The sequence below is a fragment of the Muntiacus reevesi genome, chromosome 20, assembly GCF_963930625.1.
Source record: "Muntiacus reevesi chromosome 20, mMunRee1.1, whole genome shotgun sequence".
Lineage (NCBI taxonomy): Eukaryota > Metazoa > Chordata > Mammalia > Artiodactyla > Cervidae > Muntiacus > Muntiacus reevesi.
This window is the reverse complement of record NC_089268.1, coordinates 51,251,172-51,269,692: the sequence shown is the minus strand read 5'-3', so window position 1 is coordinate 51,269,692 and position 18,521 is coordinate 51,251,172. Positions and strand designations below refer to the sequence as shown.

Sequence of the window (18,521 nt, the reverse complement as noted above, 5' to 3'; positions counted from 1 at the left end):
TGCCTGCGCACGCACGGGCGGCGGCCTGCACGCACGGGCTGTGACCGCGCACGCACAGGCAGCGGCCGGCACATAGACGGGCAGTGACCGCGCACGCACGGGCCGTGACCGCGCACGCACAGGCAGCGGCCGGCACATAGACGGGCAGTGACCGCGCACGCACAGGCAGCGGCCGGCACATAGACGGGCAGTGACCGCGCACGCACGGGCAGCGGCCGGCACATAGACGGGCAGTGACCGCGCTCGCACGGGCCGTGACCGCGCACGCACAGGCCATGACCACGCGCGTGCAGGCCGTGCCCGTGCACAGAGTGTCCTCTGCGGAGTGAAAGCGCGGCGCACTCACAGCCTCTCCGATCGTGACTCCCACCACAGACCAGGGTGCTGCCGAGACCACACGGCTAGCACGTCGGCCTGTGGAGGGCAGACGTGGCCATCAGGCCAACAGCCAGCACACTGCAGACTGAAAGCCCCGGAAAGCTTGGCCTCTTTGCACCGAGGCCTCGAGGATTTCCAGCAACTCGGAAGGAAGGACCCACAGCTGAGGACCGATGCTCGGGAGCCGGTCCTAGCAGACAGCCCCCGGGGCCTGCACAGCCCATGCCCGCTCTTCTCTCCTGAGGCTCCCTGGGGATGGCTCCTCTCGGGCAGGGACACCCCGCTCACCTGTCCTCTGTTTATATTCTGAGTCCCGGTGCCCCTGTCACCGAGTGGAGCAATATAGGTTGTCCACATACTCCCAGATACGGCTTTTCAAGGGTTTGACCGTGTCCTTCATTTTTCTGGTTTCTCTCTGTATTTCTGCACAAATAGGTACAAAAGCATATTGTTGGCTTATCTGCTAACGACGATGCCAGGAAGGCACCCGAAATCAGGTCCCTTCACAGGAAGCTTCACTCCTCTGGTTTCCTTTTCCCTCGTGACGAAAAGAAGCAGGCGCAGGGCTGGGCCCTGGGCAACGTCACACTCCTGCCCTTCCCTGGTGCGGGTGACAGGTGGGACCAAGGGCCTCCTGCAGAGGCTGCGTCCCTCGGCTGGTCAGCACCAAGCTGCACCCCCTGCCTTTCCTATGAGGGTCAGCCCACAGGCCTCCGGGCTCCTCTGCATTATTGCCCACGTGTGTCTCACCTGCTGTTCACCGTGATCTGGGGGACACGGGTACACAGTTCCTAAGTCTCCAAGAGGCCGTGGAGCTGGCAAGTGGCAGGAAAGGATAAAGACTCAGTCCTGCGTGGGGATGGCCAGGGACTGTCTTGGAAGGCCTGGCTCACCCCCTGCTCCAAGTTGGCTGGCACGCTACAAAGGGGCAAATTGCCCTCTGCACTTGAACAATGTGTAGAATTAAATCTGTAAAGGTTAAAGGGAGATTTTCTACAAAACCTGAGAACTATTGGCTTTTCTCATCACAAGACGACACCTGCAGACATCCTGTAAATAATGAACACAGGCTAGATCTGCTCTCTTTATGACCACTCAATGTCTCTGTGTGTGTGTGCACGCTCAGTCGCTCATGTCTGACTCTTTGTGACCCTATGGACTGCAGCCTGCCAGGCTCCTCTGTCCATGGGATTCTCCAGGCAAGAATACTGGAGCTGGCCTTTTCCAAGTGAGTTGCCATTTCCTTCTCTAATGATACCATATATAATGTAACTAAAATGCTCTGCTTTGCAGAATACAAATTGCTCACTCAATTATTACAGGAATCCATGTATATGAACATGTGTGTACATGTATATTTCTATAATTACATTTGACCTATCTTGATGGCATTACAAGATGTAGAACTAGTTATTATTTGATAAGGGCACAGAAGGTTTCATCATATCTGATCCTAATTAAAGTCTAAGAGTCAAAGTTCTCAAAAAAGATTATGAGTTACAGTAAAAAAAAAAAAAAAAAATTCCTTTTCTTCAAATCCTGCTGGTGCTTAGCTGCCAGATTCCTTGCTATTGCTTTTCCATTGGTCCATGGTGCACATTTTTTAAACAACGCACCTGCCACTGGAAAAATGTAGCATCCCAAGTTATTCGTGTAAACACCCCCGAATCAGGTGGGAAGCTGTGGGCTGCTGCTCGAGATTCTGTTCACTGCAGAGCATAAGTCTCTAGAGAGGTGCATATCCAAATACTGTTCTTAAAAAGGGGAAGGTGTGCACACAGAGCTACACCCATTTCACATATAAAATTCCTGTTTGTTTTGGGGAAAGCAGTAAACTTGGAAGGAGGAGAAGGAGGAGGAAAGGAAGACAAGGGCAAGAGCAGCAAACGCAGCCGCCGAGCGTGCTGCCCCGACCCACCGGCCAAGGGCTGGAAAGCCAGCGTCCTGAGGTCAGCCTTGCCGCTCAGGCTGGAGGGCACCATAGCTGTTACTGCTCAGTGCTAATCAAGGGGCTTCACTGGGAGCGGGACTTTTTTGTGTAGCACACGACCTCATAAAGTCACCCGAGAAGGGCACAGCGGGCCTGGTTGCCGGTTTATCTGAGAATGTGGGGAGCGTGCAGAGCAGGGAGCCGGGAGGGGGGCCTCCCGCGTTCGCCAGCAGATAAACTGCACAATGGGCTGGCGCGGGGACAGGCCCGGGGGCTCATTCCGTCCCTGCCTCCTTATCAGAGTTTCCGTGGAAAACACGCACAGAGGAAACAGAGGAAGCAGGAGGCCGCGGAGTCCGCGGGATTCCACTGGCCCAGGGACTCACCTCGTAGCCCTTCTCCAGCAGGAACTCAGCCAGGTAGGAGCCGTCCTGGAAGACAAGGAAGAGGGACAACGTCAGACCCACCACAGTCAGGACCAAGGTTTGAGAACAGCCTTTCGGGGGCTCTGTGGACGTAAACAAGGCCCACAGCGCCCGACAAGAAAAACGATGCAGATGACATCCGACGTGAACACCGTGCGCTGCTCTGCTGTCCTCCAGGCCTTCGCACAGGCGGGAGCTCATCTGAGCCTGCGGGGGGGACAAGGCGGGGAACGCTGGCATCACAACCTGCACAGGGAGAGATACTGAGGTCCAGGGACACTGGGGCAACGGGCAGAACGTGAGGCTTCAGAGCCTGGTGGATCTGGTTCAGGTTTGGCCACTGCAAGCCGTGTGAAACACGCAGAACACGTGGGCCTCCTGAAGGCCTTGGTGCTGCTGGGACATAAAGCAGGACGCTGACAGAGTCGGGGGTGGGGGTCACTGTGGGAGGGGTGAGACAGGAGCTGCGGGGGCTGGGGAGAGGGCAGGGAGAGGAGGCCGAGAACACAAGTGCTAACATCCCTGGGAAAAGCCAGCACGTGGAGAAGAGGCCCCCCAGGCTTCGAACCCAAGGGTCTGGAAAGTCACGGAAAGGGTTTAGGGGTTTTGAGGTGGGGTGGAGGTGCGGGCGGTAGACATGATCAGATCTGTATCATCCCTGCCCGTGGGCAGGCACACATGGATGGATTTCAATAGAAGGAGAGCACTTATTTTATATAGAATAGAAAGATTCGTTTGTATGCATCTGAAGTCCAGCATTCTCTAAGATCAGGGTGTCGGACTAAACACAGAGATTCGCAACTTGGTTTTTGGGTTTTGTTTTTAGTTTTATTTATTTTATGTATTTAGGCTGTGCGGGGCCTCTGTTGCTGCCAGGCCCTTCTCTAGCTGTGACGGGGGGGGGGGGCCTCCTCCAGTTGCAGCGTGGGCCTTCTTGTGGCATCCTCTCTTGTTGAGGCTCCCGAGCTGCAGTGTGAGGCTTCTCCTCGTGGCATCCTCTCTCATTGAGGCTCCCGAGCTGCAGTGTGAGGCTTCTCCTCGTGGCATCCTCTCTCGAGGCTCCCGAGCTGCAGTGTGAGGCTTCTCCTTGTGGCATCCTCTCTTGTTGAGGCTCCAGAGCTGCAGTGTGAGGCTTCTCCTTGTGGCATCCTCTCTTGTTGAGGCTCCAGAGCTGCAGTGTGAGGCTTCTCCTTGTGGCATCCTCTCTCGTTGAGGCTCCCGAGCTCCAGAGCTCAGAGCTCAGGCCCAGTAGCTGTGTTGCACAGGCTAAGCTGCTCCACGGCAAGTGGGATCTTCCCAGATCAGGATCAAACCCTGCGTGGGCAGGCAGAGTCTTCACTACTGAGCCACCAGGGAATCCCCTCTCAACATATTGTCTAAAGTTCCTTTTAAAATGTCTAAGGAAGGAGAAGGGGTCTATGTAAACTATTCTATGTGCCACTTTCAGGAAAAGAAAGTATGCGTGTCATCTAACTAAACCACTAAGAGGCCACACGGCACAGACTAACGTTCAGGAGACAGCGGCGCTGCAGACCACCCCCAGCTCTGCCCAGGTAACCAGGTGCTTCACAAGCAGCCCCAGAGCTGCGTTTCTGCTCCCAGCCCAGGCGGGCCCCTCACCCATCCGGACTTCACGACTGCTGGGGCTCTGTGCTCAACTCTGGTTGGGAGCACTTGGGTTTTCTTTGGTTTCCTAAGTTTGAAGAAAACCTTAAAATATCCTTTTGAGCTTCAAAGTTTCCTACCAGATACTCCAGCAATAAGAAAAATGAAGCGGGCTTTATTCCTATCATTCCTGGACTCAAAGCTGGAACTGGAGACACCCTGTGGGTCCTGGAAATGGCACGGTTGTCTCAAGGGTGTTCACGCTTTAGCGCAGAAGTCAGGACCACTCGGCCAGGGTGCCAGGGACACATTTTGCGGCTCATTGAAATATGCAGCAAATTTCCTTCTAAGTCCTTGACGTAAATATTCCGGTTTACAGACTCATGTGGAGAAGAGAAACGGTCTGGCGTATTCCTTTTCCGCTCCCGCTCACGACATACACACAGCTGCATGGTGTCACACACCCAACATGCAAAGTGAATCAGACAAGACTGCTGAACAACGCGCACCCCGACAAGCCAGGTTGATCGGCGGGGCCAGCAGAAATTTGAGGATAATCAAAAGCCTTATAAATCAATCAATCCAAAAATAGCTTGACAGAAAAGCATCTATAACAACATCGTCACAGGCGGTCAGATCGCCCTGGAGAGACGTGTTTCTTCTTGTCTGTGCTGTTGTCATTTTGAAGTGCTCCACACTATGCTTTGCACATGTTTTGTTTTTCTTGGAATAAAAATTTTAAATGCACTGTACTTCACCGCGGTTGCCCAGAATGTTTTAAAAAGGAAAAAAGGCAGCAGTGAGACCCTGGGGGAGGGGGCGAGCTGTGATTATCCGAACGCTGATGCGAAGCAGGTCTGCCGGGACTGGACTCTGTCAATAGGTCTTGTTCTTCTCACCCGGCCCTCCTCAAACTTTCCAGCCGCCTGGAACATTCTGCACCAGCGGTGGCACCCGCTTCCTCCCCACTTCCTTGCCAGGCCTCCCGAGCGATAGGGCCGGCAACACAGTGTGGGAACGGAGCTGCGGGGCCCTGGGCCCGGTCTCCCCTGGCCCCCAACCCTGCGCCGAAGCCCCTCCGGCAGGATGGGTGGAAGACTGACCCGTCACGCCCCCGAGGCCACAGCCAGACACCCAACTCTGCGAATGCAAGGGCTAAGGGACTGAGAGCCGCTCACTCACCACGAGCAGACTGACTCGGGGGCAGGCTCCAGCCCGGGCTCAGGAAACATGTCCCCGTCACAGAAACGTTTTCACTGGAGAGCTGACACTCCAACTGTGACTCTTTCCATCTGACTTTGCACACAGCTATTAAAAGAAGCTCCGTTCCATATTAAAGGCTGTACAGTTTGAAGTAAGCACTGTAAGCTCTGACATTTTCAAAACACAGAAGTATTTTCTATTTTATTCTCGCAGGAACACCCCTGGAGGGCAAGCAGCCACTCGGCCCATGAGCTACAGAGGCAGGTGGAGGTCAGCTGCCCACCTGGTCCCCACCGTGAGAGGGGAGGCAGCCCGGGGCTCCCACCACTGTCACCCAGAAAACGCGCTCCACCCCCGGGACCCACCAGCCCATGCCAAAACCCAACACAGTAATAAGAACTCCAAAACGGATTCACTGGTAAATCAAGTTGCTTTTGTTGCTTTGCCGTCATGACAGGGCACCTTACGGATTAAATGGTGCTTCTTGTTTTACCCAAGTGACCCAAACGCAGATCCCATAACTTCGGGACCACCTGGAGCTCGAAGACTGGGCAGGACGCAGGGCCCCACGTGGGTACCAGCACCTCTGGGGGAGTGCCACAGTGCTGTTTGGAGGTGACTTGGGTTGGTGGTGGATGTTCGTTCTGGGCTGTAAAACCCAGGGGGCAGAGCCACAGTCTAGAATCCAAAACAGGCAGCTTTCGGTGCCTGGGGCTGCAACTGTGTCCCTGGGTAGCTCTATCCTTCACCTCGGTGGAATGTTCCAGATATAAACCCATAAAATTCACAGCAACACTAGAAATTAACTGAATCATATCTTAATTGTAGAATAAAAATTATCTAAAATTTCACATCTATGAAAAGCTGAAGGACGTGGAGGAAGGTTCCCCATTCTCCTGATGTCCAGGGCAGGCTGCAATAGCCCTGACGACTCTCATGCCCACCCACGACCACACGTGACGTGCCTGGATACCCACCTTCCCGCAGAGAGGAGGGGCCATTTTTCCTCTCTTTCCCAACATGGACCCTCTTCCAGCCCAGAGAATAAATGAGAGGGACGCTGTCTCATATAGAACATGAGCACCTGGCCCGTCTGACCAGCACCTGAATCAGACTGGACGTTTCTACCAAAGCATCGCCAGGAGCTTCTTCACACAGAGGAAAACAAGCGGAATTGGGTGAAGAACAGGCCGCTGATAAAATCAACTCCCTTGTTTTCATCACCTTGAGCACCAGAAAGAAAAACACCCCTCCTGGAAGGAGAGAGCATCACCGACACTGCCTGCCCGGGCTTTAAGTCTAGGCGTGTGGATCACTATACAGTAAGGCTGGGTGTGCCAGTCACTCGACGGTAAGTCTAGGCGTGCGGGCCGCTCTACAGCGAGTCCGGGCATGCCGGTCAGTCTACAGCAAGGCTGGGCGTGCGGGCCACTCTACAACGAGTCTGGGCATGCAGGTCAGTCTACAGCGAGTCTGGGCTGCGGGTCAGTCTACAGCGAGTCCGGGCGTGCCGGTCAGTCTACAGCGAGTCCGGGCGTGCCGGTCAGTCTACAGCAAGGCTGGGCGTGCGGGCCACTCTACAGCGAGTCTGGGCTGCGGGTCAGTCTACAGCGAGTCCGGGCGTGCGGGCCGCTCTACAGCGAGCCCGGGCGTGCCGGTCAGTCTACAGCGAGTCTGGGCGTGCGGGCCACTCTACAGCGAGTCCGGGCGTGCCGGTCAGTCTACAGCAAGGCTGGGCGTGCGGGCCACTCTACAGCGAGTCTGGGCTGCGGGTCAGTCTACAGCGAGTCCGGGCGTGCGGGTCAGTCTACAGCGAGTCCGGGCATGCGGGTGACTCTACAGCGAGTCCGGGCGTGCCGGTCAGTCTACAGCGAGTCCGGGCGTGCGGGTCAGTCTACAGCGAGTCCGGGCGTGCCGGTCAGTCTACAGCGAGTCCGGGCGTGCGGGCCACTCTACAGCAAGGCTGGGCGTGCGGGCCACTCAACAGCGAGTCTGGGCATGCAGGTCAGTCTACAGTGAGTCTGGGCTGCGGGTCAGTCTACAGCGAGTCCGGGCGTGCGGGTCAGTCTACAGGGAGTCCGGGCGTGCAGGTCAGTCTACAGCGAATCCGAGCGTACAGCGAGTCCGGGCGTGCGGGTCAGTCTACAGCGAGTCCGGGCGTGCGGGTCAGTCTACAGGGAGTCCGGGCGTGCGGGTGACTCTACAGTGAGTCCGGGCGTGCGGGTCAGTCTACAGCGAGTCCGGGCGTGCCGGTCAGTCTACAGCGAGTCCGGGCGTGCCGGTCAGTCTACAGCGAGTCCGGGCGTGCGGGTGACTCTACAGCGAGTCCGGGCGTGCGGGTGAGTCTACAGCGAGTCCGGGCGTGCGGGTGACTCTACAGCGAGTCCGGGCGTGCGGGTCAGTCTACAGCGAGTCCGGGCGTGCCGGTCAGTCTACAGCGAGTCCGGGCGTGCCGGTCAGTCTACAGCGAGTCCGGGCGTGCGGGTGAGTCTACAGCGAGTCCGGGCGTGCGGGTCAGTCTACAGCGAGTCCGGGCGTGCCGGTCAGTCTACAGCGAGTCCGGGCGTGCCGGTCAGTCTACAGCGAGTCCGGGCGTGCCGGTCAGTCTACAGCGAGTCCGGGCGTGCGGGTCACTCTACAGCGAGTCTGGGCGTGCCGGTCACTCTACAGCGAGTCTGGACTGTGGGTCAGTCTACAGCGAGTCCGGGCGTGCGGGTCAGTCTACAGCGAGTCCGGGCGTGCGGGTCAGTCTACAGCGAGTCCGGGCGTGCCGGTCAGTCTACAGCGAGTCCGGGCGTGCGGGTGACTCTACAGCGAGTCCGGGCGTGCGGGTGAGTCTACAGCGAGTCCGGGCGTGCCGGTCAGTCTACAGCGAGTCCGGGCGTGCGGGTCAGTCTACAGCGAGTCCGGGCGTGCGGGTCAGTCTACAGCGAGTCCGGGCGTGCCGGTCAGTCTACAGCGAGTCCGGGCGTGCGGGTGACTCTACAGCGAGTCCGGGCGTGCGGGTGAGTCTACAGCGAGTCCGGGCGTGCGGGTCAGTCTACAGCGAGTCCGGGCGTGCGGGTCAGTCTACAGCGAGTCCGGGCGTGCCGGTCAGTCTACAGCGAGTCCGGGCGTGCGGGTGACTCTACAGCGAGTCCGGGCGTGCGGGTGAGTCTACAGCGAGTCCGGGCGTGCGGGTCAGTCTACAGCGAGTCCGGGCGTGCCGGTCAGTCTACAGCGAGTCCGGGCGTGCCGGTCAGTCTACAGCGAGTCCGGGCGTGCGGGTGACTCTACAGCGAGTCCGGGCGTGCGGGTGAGTCTACAGCGAGTCCGGGCGTGCCGGTCAGTCTACAGCGAGTCCGGGCGTGCGGGTCAGTCTACAGCGAGTCCGGGCGTGCGTGTCAGTCTACAGCGAGTCCGGGCGTGCGGGTCAGTCTACAGCGAGTCCGGGCGTGCGGGTGACTCTACAGCGAGTCCGGGCGTGCGGGTGAGTCTACAGCGAGTCCGGGCGTGCCGGTCAGTCTACAGCGAGTCCGGGCGTGCCGGTCAGTCTACAGCGAGTCTGGGCTGCGGGTCAGTCTACAGCGAGTCCGGGCGTGCGGGTCAGTCTACAGCGAGTCCGGGCGTGCCGGTCAGTCTACAGCGAGTCCGGGCGTGCGGGTCAGTCTACAGCGAGTCCGGGCGTGCGGGTCAGTCTACAGCGAGTCCGGGCGTGCCGGTCAGTCTACAGCGAGTCCGGGCGTGCCGGTCAGTCTACAGCAAGGCTGGGCGTGTGGGCCACTCTACAGCGAGTCCGGGCATGCAGGTCAGTCTACAGCGAGTCCGGGCGTGCGGGTGACTCTACAGCGAGTCCGGGCGTGCGGGTGAGTCTACAGCGAGTCCGGGCGTGCGGGTGACTCTACAGCGAGTCCGGGCGTGCGGGTGAGTCTACAGCGAGTCCGGGCGTGCGGGTGACTCTACAGCGAGTCCGGGCGTGCGGGTCAGTCTACAGCGAGTCCGGGCGTGCGGGTCAGTCTACAGGGAGTCCGGGCGTGCGGGTCAGTCTACAGCGAATCCGAGCGTACAGCGAGTTCGGGCGTGCGGGTCAGTCTACAGCGAGTCCGGGCGTGCGGGTCAGTCTACAGGGAGTCAGGGCGTGCGGGTCAGTCTACAGCGAATCCGAGCGTACAGCGAGTTCGGGCGTGCGGGTCAGTCTACAGCGAGTCCGGGCGTGCGGGTCAGTCTACAGGGAGTCCGGGCGTGCGGGTCAGTCTACAGCGAATCCGAGCGTACAGCGAGTTCGGGCGTGCGGGTCAGTCTACAGCGAGTCCGGGCGTGCGGGTCAGTCTACAGCGAGTCCGGGCGTGCGGGTCAGTCTACAGCGAGTCCGGGCGTGCGGGTGACTCTACAGCGAGTCCGGGCGTGCGGGTCAGTCTATAGCGAGTCTGGGCGTGCGGGTCAGTCTACAGCGAGTCTGGACGTGCGGGTCAGTCTACAGCGAGTCTGGGCGTGCGGGTCAGTCTACAGCGAGTCTGGGCGTGCTAATCACTCCACAACACGCATTTTCAGCTAACCACAGTTACAATGGCAAAGTCTGTACCTCCAGCGAGAGAAGCACAGACACCTCAAAGGTGGACAGAAGATGCCGCTTGAACTGGAATGAGAGCTGCCCCTGGGAGGACGAGCTCTGGCAGTGTGAGAAATCCAGAGGCAGGAGGTACAGCGAAAGCATTTTCACCGGGTACATGGCTGCGACACAGATCACTGGACAAAATCTCCATCAGAAACACAGATTTCAAAAGCCCAAAGGGATTAATTAATCCCACTGTCTCAATTACAGGTCAGGGAATGGAGACTGAAAACGCAAAATGTTCAGTGTCCAGTCACACAGTTAGGAAGTAGCAGAATGCTACAAAAAAAAAAAAAAAAGCAAGAAAGAGAGAAAAGAAAAAAACAGATCTCCAGAATCTCAGATCTCAGAATTTTCCACTAAAAGGTTCTGTGAAAAGAGCTAAAATGAAGAGACTGTATGGATGCCCACAGCTGAGAAGCAGAGGGAAGACCAAGACGGAGCCCGCAAGGGTCAGGAGGGCAAGTACGGACTGATAGAAGGGTCAGCGGGACTCAGGACACCGTCAATACACAAAGCACGCAGATAACCCCACTCCTGCCGTCTTTAGAGTCGAAAACTATTTCCCCACAACAGCTGCGGTCACCACTGGGCAGATTCTCACTCTGTGGTTTACCTCCTCGTAGAGAGAAGTGATATCCCTGATGACTCAGATGGTAAAGAACCTGCCTGCAATGCAGCAAACCTGGGTTTGATCCCTGGGTTGGGAAGATCTCCTGGAGAAGGGAATGGCAGCCCACTCCAATATTCTTGCCTAGAGAACCCCATGGACAGAGGAGCCTGGAGGTCTGCAGTCCATGGCGTTACAAAGCGTCGAACACAACTTTCATTTTCAGAGACTAGTAATCAGCTGTCCTTGCACAACCAAGAACGAGGGACACTCCTCTCTGACATGGACCGTCTGCTGGGTAAGAGCCGCTGCACACACACCTCACACAAGCACAGTTCACACGTGCTCGCCTCACACGCACATGCCTGATACACACACGCATGCATGCCATACGCCTCACGCACACATCATACATCCAGAGGTGACACTGGTTCTGCTGCTGATCCAGGACCTCCCAGGAAACCGTGAGCTGGAAGGTTAAGGGCAGCGTTTTAGAAAGACGCTGGACATCCCCCACCACTGTCAGCCTAAACATCACTCTACCTTCAGTTCTTTCCCACAAGCATTCTCAAAATTTTGTAAAGCTCATTTCAAATTAACATTCAATTTCAAAGGATTCCAATGTTAAGTCTTGTGTCTAATGGTAAACTTAATATAAAATATCATAGAGGAAAGAAATTACCTAAAAAGTTAATTTTAGAAAATATTTTATGTTTAGCTTAATAGGTCAAAAAATGATGTTTTTCTTTCCATTTTTTGATTAGGATAATATTAAGACTGACAAGGCTTTTGTGTTTATGACTGTGTGCCCTATTTCTTCTGGAAATGATTTATTCTTATCTTTAATATTTCTTATACATTTTTCTAGTAGGCTGTATTTCCTCAATTAGTTTGTTTCTCTAAGCATCTAGAACATATATAAAACCAACTAATTTCTATCTCCAATAAAGACACTCAAAAAATATTTGGAAATAGGTGAGCAGAGATTTTTAGTGGTAGAATGAACCCCATGATAACTGGTTTAAAATGCATTCCTTTCAAACTACAAATGATTATTGTAAACTCTTGGTTTAATGAGCAAAGAAGAATGAAAACACAAAACGCTGAACTCCAGGGCGTCGACACAACCCAGCACTTGGCAGCACCTCTGACTCCAACACGGCAAAATGCTTTCCTGTGATTTAGGGAGATGTTGTAAGAAAAGTGGGCTTGGAGGGAAGAGCTGCTAATAAGGCAGAGAAAGATCACTTCTAATCACACGGTTAAAAGAAGGACAACTCACACAGTACAGCAGTCCCAGAACGGCCTAGAAAGCCTCAGAAGCACGTCCAGAGGCCCTGAGTGCACACGCGCGTGACATTTGGATCGTCCTGTGGGAGACGGTGGTCCGCCTCCCGCCCACCTCCCCTCCCTTCTAAATCATGAGCCCCTTCAGTTTGAACTCTGGGCCTCTTCTGTCTCCCGTATTGACGCTCATGCTGAAGTTTCTACCCTTCACAGGGAAGCAGAAGTCCTCGTGTGAGCTGGTATCACCGCAGACACCGATGACACCAGTGCTAACAGCAGGGGTGAGCGCACTTGGCACGTGGGCCAGGCAGCCGTGCTCCCAGTGCTTCACGACCACTAACGCGTCTTCACCACAGCCTATGCAGTTGACACCAGTATTACATCCATTTTACAGATGAGCAAACTGAGGTGAACTGGGACCACGCCACATGCAGGAGATCCCAACTGGAAAACAGAGAAAGGATCACACTGTATAGACTTGTAATAAACGATGTATATGGCACCTGCTTCAGTAAATAGGGTCAATCACTCCGTAATGTCGGGCCTACAGATGTTGGGACGTAAAATCCGGTCTCTACAGAACTTGTTAACAAAGCAAAGTGTCACAGACTAGTGAATATCCAACCCTCACCGGGCCACGGGTGTCCAGGGACGGAGGACAGGAAGGAAGACACGGCCTCAGTCCCTCGCTCCAGGCCTGAGAGTATCTGGGAAGCCAGGCACTTCCTGACCGAGATAGGACTAGACTTCCACGCTGGCTCGGACCTCCAGCTTCACACGGGTCAGCAGCCCCACACGTGGACGGGATCAGCGGACTGGCCAGGTAACCTGTGCAGCTGTCAGTGTCCTTTGCTGGGGTACCAGGAGACGCAGGAGTCCCAAGCAGAGGCAGGGCAAGGATAAAAGGAAGGCTAAGAAACACTCAAACCAGTTCATCCTAAAGGAAATCATTGAATATTGGTTGGAAGGACTGCTGCTGAAGCTGAAGCTCCAGGACTTTGGCCACCTGATGGGAAGAACTGACTCACTGGAAAAGACCCTGATGCTGAGAAAGATTGAAGGCGGGAGGAGAAGCGGACGACAGAGGATGAGATGGTTGGATGGCATCACCGACTCGATGGACATGAGTCTGAGCAAACTCTGGGAGATGGTGAAGGACAGGGAAGCCTGGCGTGCTGCCGTCCATGGTGTTGCAAAGAGCTGGGCACGACTTAGCCAGTGAAGGAGACGAACTTCCACAGGACAGCATCTGTGCCCGACAGCATGGTGCTCTGCGGAAATCCATCGCCACCCTGCAGCACAAAATCAAGGGGGGCGAAAACCGAGGAAATGTAAGAAGCAGGTCCCTGTCAACATCCCCTGCAAGGTCTGCCTGACTGGCCAGTTCAGTGCCGCTGTGAATAGCCTCTTTCAAGTTTGGAACAATATTCTAACTGAAAGTCTTCATAACTCATGGCTCCAGATACATCGATAAAGATTGGTTCAGATCTGTAGAAAGGTTGATGATAAATTACGGGTAAGCTTCATGCTTAAAATAATCTCTTTGCCATAAATATGCACATGCATTAAAACTGTACAAAAATGGAAAACAGAGTTTCCCTTCCCTCTCCCCTTTCTTGTTATCTCTCAGAGTGACGGTCCACGCAACTAACGGCTGGCTCCCTGAAAGCGCACGCCCGCACAGCCCCCATCGCCCCAGTGATTTATGCAGGAAATGACTGTGCAGGTGCCCCCACCAAAACAGAGCCGCACTGTGTCCAGTGTTCAGGGCCATGCTTAATGAAAACGTCAAAATTTGGAAGAAAAAAAAGTAGTACTGAAAAGAGAAGAATTATTAAATTTTAGGATTTACCTGATTTATTAACACTTCCTTGTGCATTTCTTTTTAGAATTTGTGCCCTGCCTAATGGAGGAGGAAAAAACAAGTGTCCTTTTATTTACCAGCTTTAAAAAGGTCACGAGAATAACAAAAGGACACACACATATTGCCGGCTCTATCTTTTTCCATTTTACTGCACATTCAGTTATGAGGTTGTTACTTAAATGTCACCGTTGGTGATAAGTAGAGTTTACCTATTTGCAACCATTCTTGCTCTTTTTAACCTGGTTTCTTTCAGGGGTAAAATCACGTGGCACAGTCAGTTGAGACTTCCTATCACAGGTACGGCCGTGACATAAACGCCACCTGGGGCGCCCTCGGGCATTGCAGATCCGCTCGGCAAGCGTGGAGTCCCCAGGAAGCGGGGACACTGCAAATAACAGAAGGGACACGAGAGGAGAGCTGTGACTCGCGGGGCGTAGACCCACTGGGCGATGACGAAAAGTCAAGCGCACGCACACAGGCGTCCACGGAGGGCTGTGTCAGCTCTCCCCGGAAAGCCGCCCGGCATCACACGGCTCCAGATGCCGCCCGGGGTAAGGGCGTCCAGGCGAGGCGAGGACAGGCAAGAGCCGGGCACCTCCTGGCCGCCAGGAAGGCTGACCTCAGCGGGCACGCGGCGTGCGGGCCGGTCAGCAGGAGACATCACTCTGTGGACGAGGACATCCCATTGCTGGGCGGCGCATTGTTATGCGTGAAGGTCTGCCACTCAGAGGAGGGGCCAAAAAGCACTTTGGGGGGACATCGCATGTTGAAAAGCACGCACCTCCACCCAGCCGGCGGCCGTGTCTGCAGTCACTGCCCCCGAGGCCCTGCAGGCGGGGGCGTCTGTCCCCACTCAGCCCCTCCCAGACACAGGGAGAGGACAGGCTCCTGGACTCCGACGGGGCAGCTTCTGCAGGGGCCCGCTGTTGGCCGTTTCATCTTGCCGCTGTGCCCTCTCTCGCCAAGAGTAACAGGGCTCAGCCTGTACACAACCACGCACTTCTGTCTTTAAGGAGCTTCTCGGTTGTAGTTTTCAATGTGTGCGGTATAAGGACACACTGGGGGTCTGTAACAAAGCCTGGGAAAATCCCCACCCAAGACGAGATCTGGAAGGTGCGTAATTCAGGCAGCTAAGTCTGGACTGTACGCGGACAGACCTCACAGAACCACTTCAGGGTTGAGAAACGCTGGAGTTTACCCGCGACGACACAAGCCTGGATTCTGGTGACGTCACGGTGGCAGAAAACGTGGCTTCGGAAACGCCCCGAGTGACGGTACGGGGGCTCCCCTCAGCCACCCCGGTGACCCCACCACCTCCCGCCGGCGGCCCGGGTCTCGGGAGGGACAGTGGCCAGCTGAGGTGGCTCCGGACGGTGACAAGTGAGACACAGCATGAAGGAGGGAAGGAGCGCTGTTTCCAAGAAAACATCCCACGGGGAGCAAAACAGCAGTGCCCGCAAGTAACTCAGAAACTAACACGAAACAGAAGAGCATGCATGCGAGGACTCCATAAAGGCCAGCAGTGAAGCACTCCGGGGCGGGGGCCAGGCCCCACAGGAAGCCCCCAGCCCTCTGGAGACTCTCTCGGAAACCGGCAGCTCTCGGGGGAGAAGGCCCGCACCGGGGAGGAAGAGGGCCCAGAAAAGCCACAGCCTCCCGGACGCGCAGGCCCCAGGCCCCGAGCTGGTCGCAGGCCTCGGTCACAGCCGCATGCGCAGCCGGGATAATCACAGCAAGGGAAACACCGCCAAGCGGGGGGTCAGATTCCAAGTCAGCAGTTCGCCGCAAGCTCGGCCCTGACCTGGCCGAGTCCCACCAGGTCCCGTGCCCACAGGCGGGAGCCCACTCTGCACCCGCCTTCGGAGAACTGCTGACGTGACCTGCAGCTGAAAACAGACTCAGAAAAGGCAGGAAGAGAGGGAGGAGGGGAAATGAGCCCCACTCGACACCGTCCTGTGAACCGACACAGGTCCCCGGGCCGAGGAGACCACAGGACGGGAGGGGAGGACGGCCAGGGAGGCGGGGGGCCGCTTTCCATTCGCCGGCCAGCTGACCACAGGGCCCAGCGGCCACACACGGGGCACCGCGGGCTCCGAGCGCCCGCCTGGCACCTTCTGTGAAAGCTAATTACAGGCCAGGGCGTCTGGGTGTAGCTCTGGTCGCATTCTGTCTCCATCCCCGCGTGTCTGTCTCCACGTCTGTCTGTCTCTGCCCCGGCTCTCCGTGTCCGACTCCCTCTCCCCTTCTCCCCTGCACTCCTGGGGCACAAACGCAGGTCCCGCTGGTCTCAGGCTCAGGCGCCCGCCTGGCAGCAGAGTCTAGCAGGTCAGTGCCCAACAACGGGCACGCGTTTTCTTGCGAGGCCGAGGTAAACTGTGGCTCCTGAACAAAGACCTTGCGATGTAGCTTTTACAGCGTGTTTACTACAGACCAGTTTCAACTGCATGTTTTTGTCTCTTGGCCTTGAGACAAAGGGGAAAGTTCATGTGCATATCTAAAGAGGCTATTTTCTAAAAGCATAACATCAGTCTAAAAATAGGACCTGCTATGGGTTAAATAGTGCCCCTGAAAATTCATATGTTCAAGTCCTAATTCCCAGGACCTCAGAAATTATCTGAATTTGAAAAATTGAATTATTTGCGGCCTTATTTGAAACAGGGTGATTGCGGATGAAATTAGTTAAGATGACATCATATTAGAATAGGTGGGCCCTATTCTGATATGAGGGCTTCCCAGGTGGCTCAGTGGTAAAAGAATCTGCCTGCAATGCAGGAGACACGGGTTCAGTCCCTGGGTGAGGAAGCGCCACTGCAGGAGGAAATGGCAGCCCATTCCAATATTCTTGCCTGGGAACGCCATGGACAGAGGAGCCTGGGGGGCTACAGTCCATGGGGTCACAGAGTCAGATGCAACTTAGCAACATAAACAATAACAGGTTCTGATGTCACCAGGGTCCTGACAAAGAGAGGAGTTTGGATGCAGACACACAGGGAGACACCACGTGAAGACGGAGGCAAAGACCAAGGTGCTACTAACAGAAGCCAAAATACCAAATATGACAACACACCAGCCCGGAGGGGAGGGCCGGGAGCCGGTCCACCCTGCAGGCCTGAAGAAGGAACCACCGTGTGGAGACTTGATCCCGGACATCTGGAGCAGGGAGAAAATAACCGCCCCGACCTGTGACGCCGTGTGACGGGACGGGAAAGGAGCAGCAGACGCGGGACAGGGAGGCGGGGTGCCGAGACCAGCCCCCAGGCCCCACCTGCCCCGGCACTCTCACCCAGCCTGGCCCTTGCCTTCAGTCCTGCAGGGGTCACCAGGAGCTCCCCAACGAGTGGTCCTGCAAAGTTTTAGATGCACAAAAAAGTGATGAAACACCCATGAACCCTGCACGCAGACTCACCTGTTGACAGGTTTTCACTTGTATCTCATCTCTGTCTTACACGTGCACGCACTCACTTTGCTGTTGGTGGGAGACCCATGTGGGAGCACGCTGCAGTCACGCAGGGACAGAGCGACACTCCGCCCTTCGTGAGCTTCCTCGGCTCGTGGTTCCCGAGGGCCTGGAAGCTCTGCTCTGACCTCAGCACTGTTAACACAGTCAGTTTCTAACTTTCCCAGTCAGTCAGTTCAGTCTTCAGTCGTGTCTGACTCTCTGCAGCCCCGTGGACTGCAGCCCACCAGGCCTCCCTGTCCATCACCAACTCCCGGAGCTTGCTCAAACTCATGTCCATCGAGTCACTGATGCCATCCAGCCATCTCATTCTAGCGCAACTTTCCCGACTGCCCTCAAAGTGTTTTAGTAACGGTTTATTTTTTTTAATCCAAGACCCAGTCATGGTCTGTACATTGCGTGGGTGTGTACGCGTGTGTGTGTGTGTGTGTGTGTGCACGCTCAGCTGCCCCGTCATGACTGACTCTTTGGGACCCCATGGACTGTAGCCCGCCAGGCTCCTCTGTCCATGGGACTCTCCAGGCAAGAACACAGGAGAGGGTTGCCATTTCCTCCCTCAGGGGATCTTTCCGACCCAGGGATCGAACCCATGTTTCCTGCGTCTCCTGCATTTGTAGGAGGGATTCTTTACCAATGGAGCCGCCTGGGAAGCCCCCATAAATCTTAAATCAGTAACTTGTTATGTCTGTGAAAGTAGTGCTTCAGGGTCCATGGGGGTGAACAGGGCCGACCAGAAGCCGGAAGAGCAGCTAAGGAGGGAGACAAATAGAAAACCACCTGAGTCCAGGAAACGGGGTGAGTCCCCAAACGTGGGTGGTGATGATGACCACATAAGAGATGGGCAGAGTGGGCAGTTAGAGGGCAGAAGAGAGGAGAATTTTCAGCTGCCCAGAGGAAGGGCGCATACTGGGTGGGCTGGTTGGGGGCACAGGTGATGCTCTGTCTCAGGCATTCTGAGCTTCAGGCAGTAACAGCGGAGGGACACGTCCCACAGGCGATCTACAGCTGTGAATCTACAGCTGTGGATCTACAGTAGAAGACGGGACTTGACTAAATTATATCATCACGAATGGTCCTTGTGTCTCCTGAAGAGCGAGGGTTCTGTGATCATCTCAGACAAAGCCAGGCTTCACGGCTCCTTCGGGTATTCTGCTGGGAATGACTTCTTTCC

General features: G+C 55.7%; 1 protein-coding gene across 1 annotated transcript in view; it reads right to left on the bottom strand.

Annotated features, from left to right (window-relative positions):
• GMDS (GDP-mannose 4,6-dehydratase) overlaps positions 1-18,521 on the bottom strand; it is a 435,146-nt gene that overhangs the window by 331,958 nt on the left and 84,667 nt on the right. Inside the window, exon 2 of the mRNA XM_065912734.1 lies at positions 2,695-2,739. Within this exon, the coding sequence (XP_065768806.1) occupies positions 2,695-2,739 (45 nt within the window). The remainder of the gene's footprint in view (positions 1-2,694; positions 2,740-18,521) is intronic.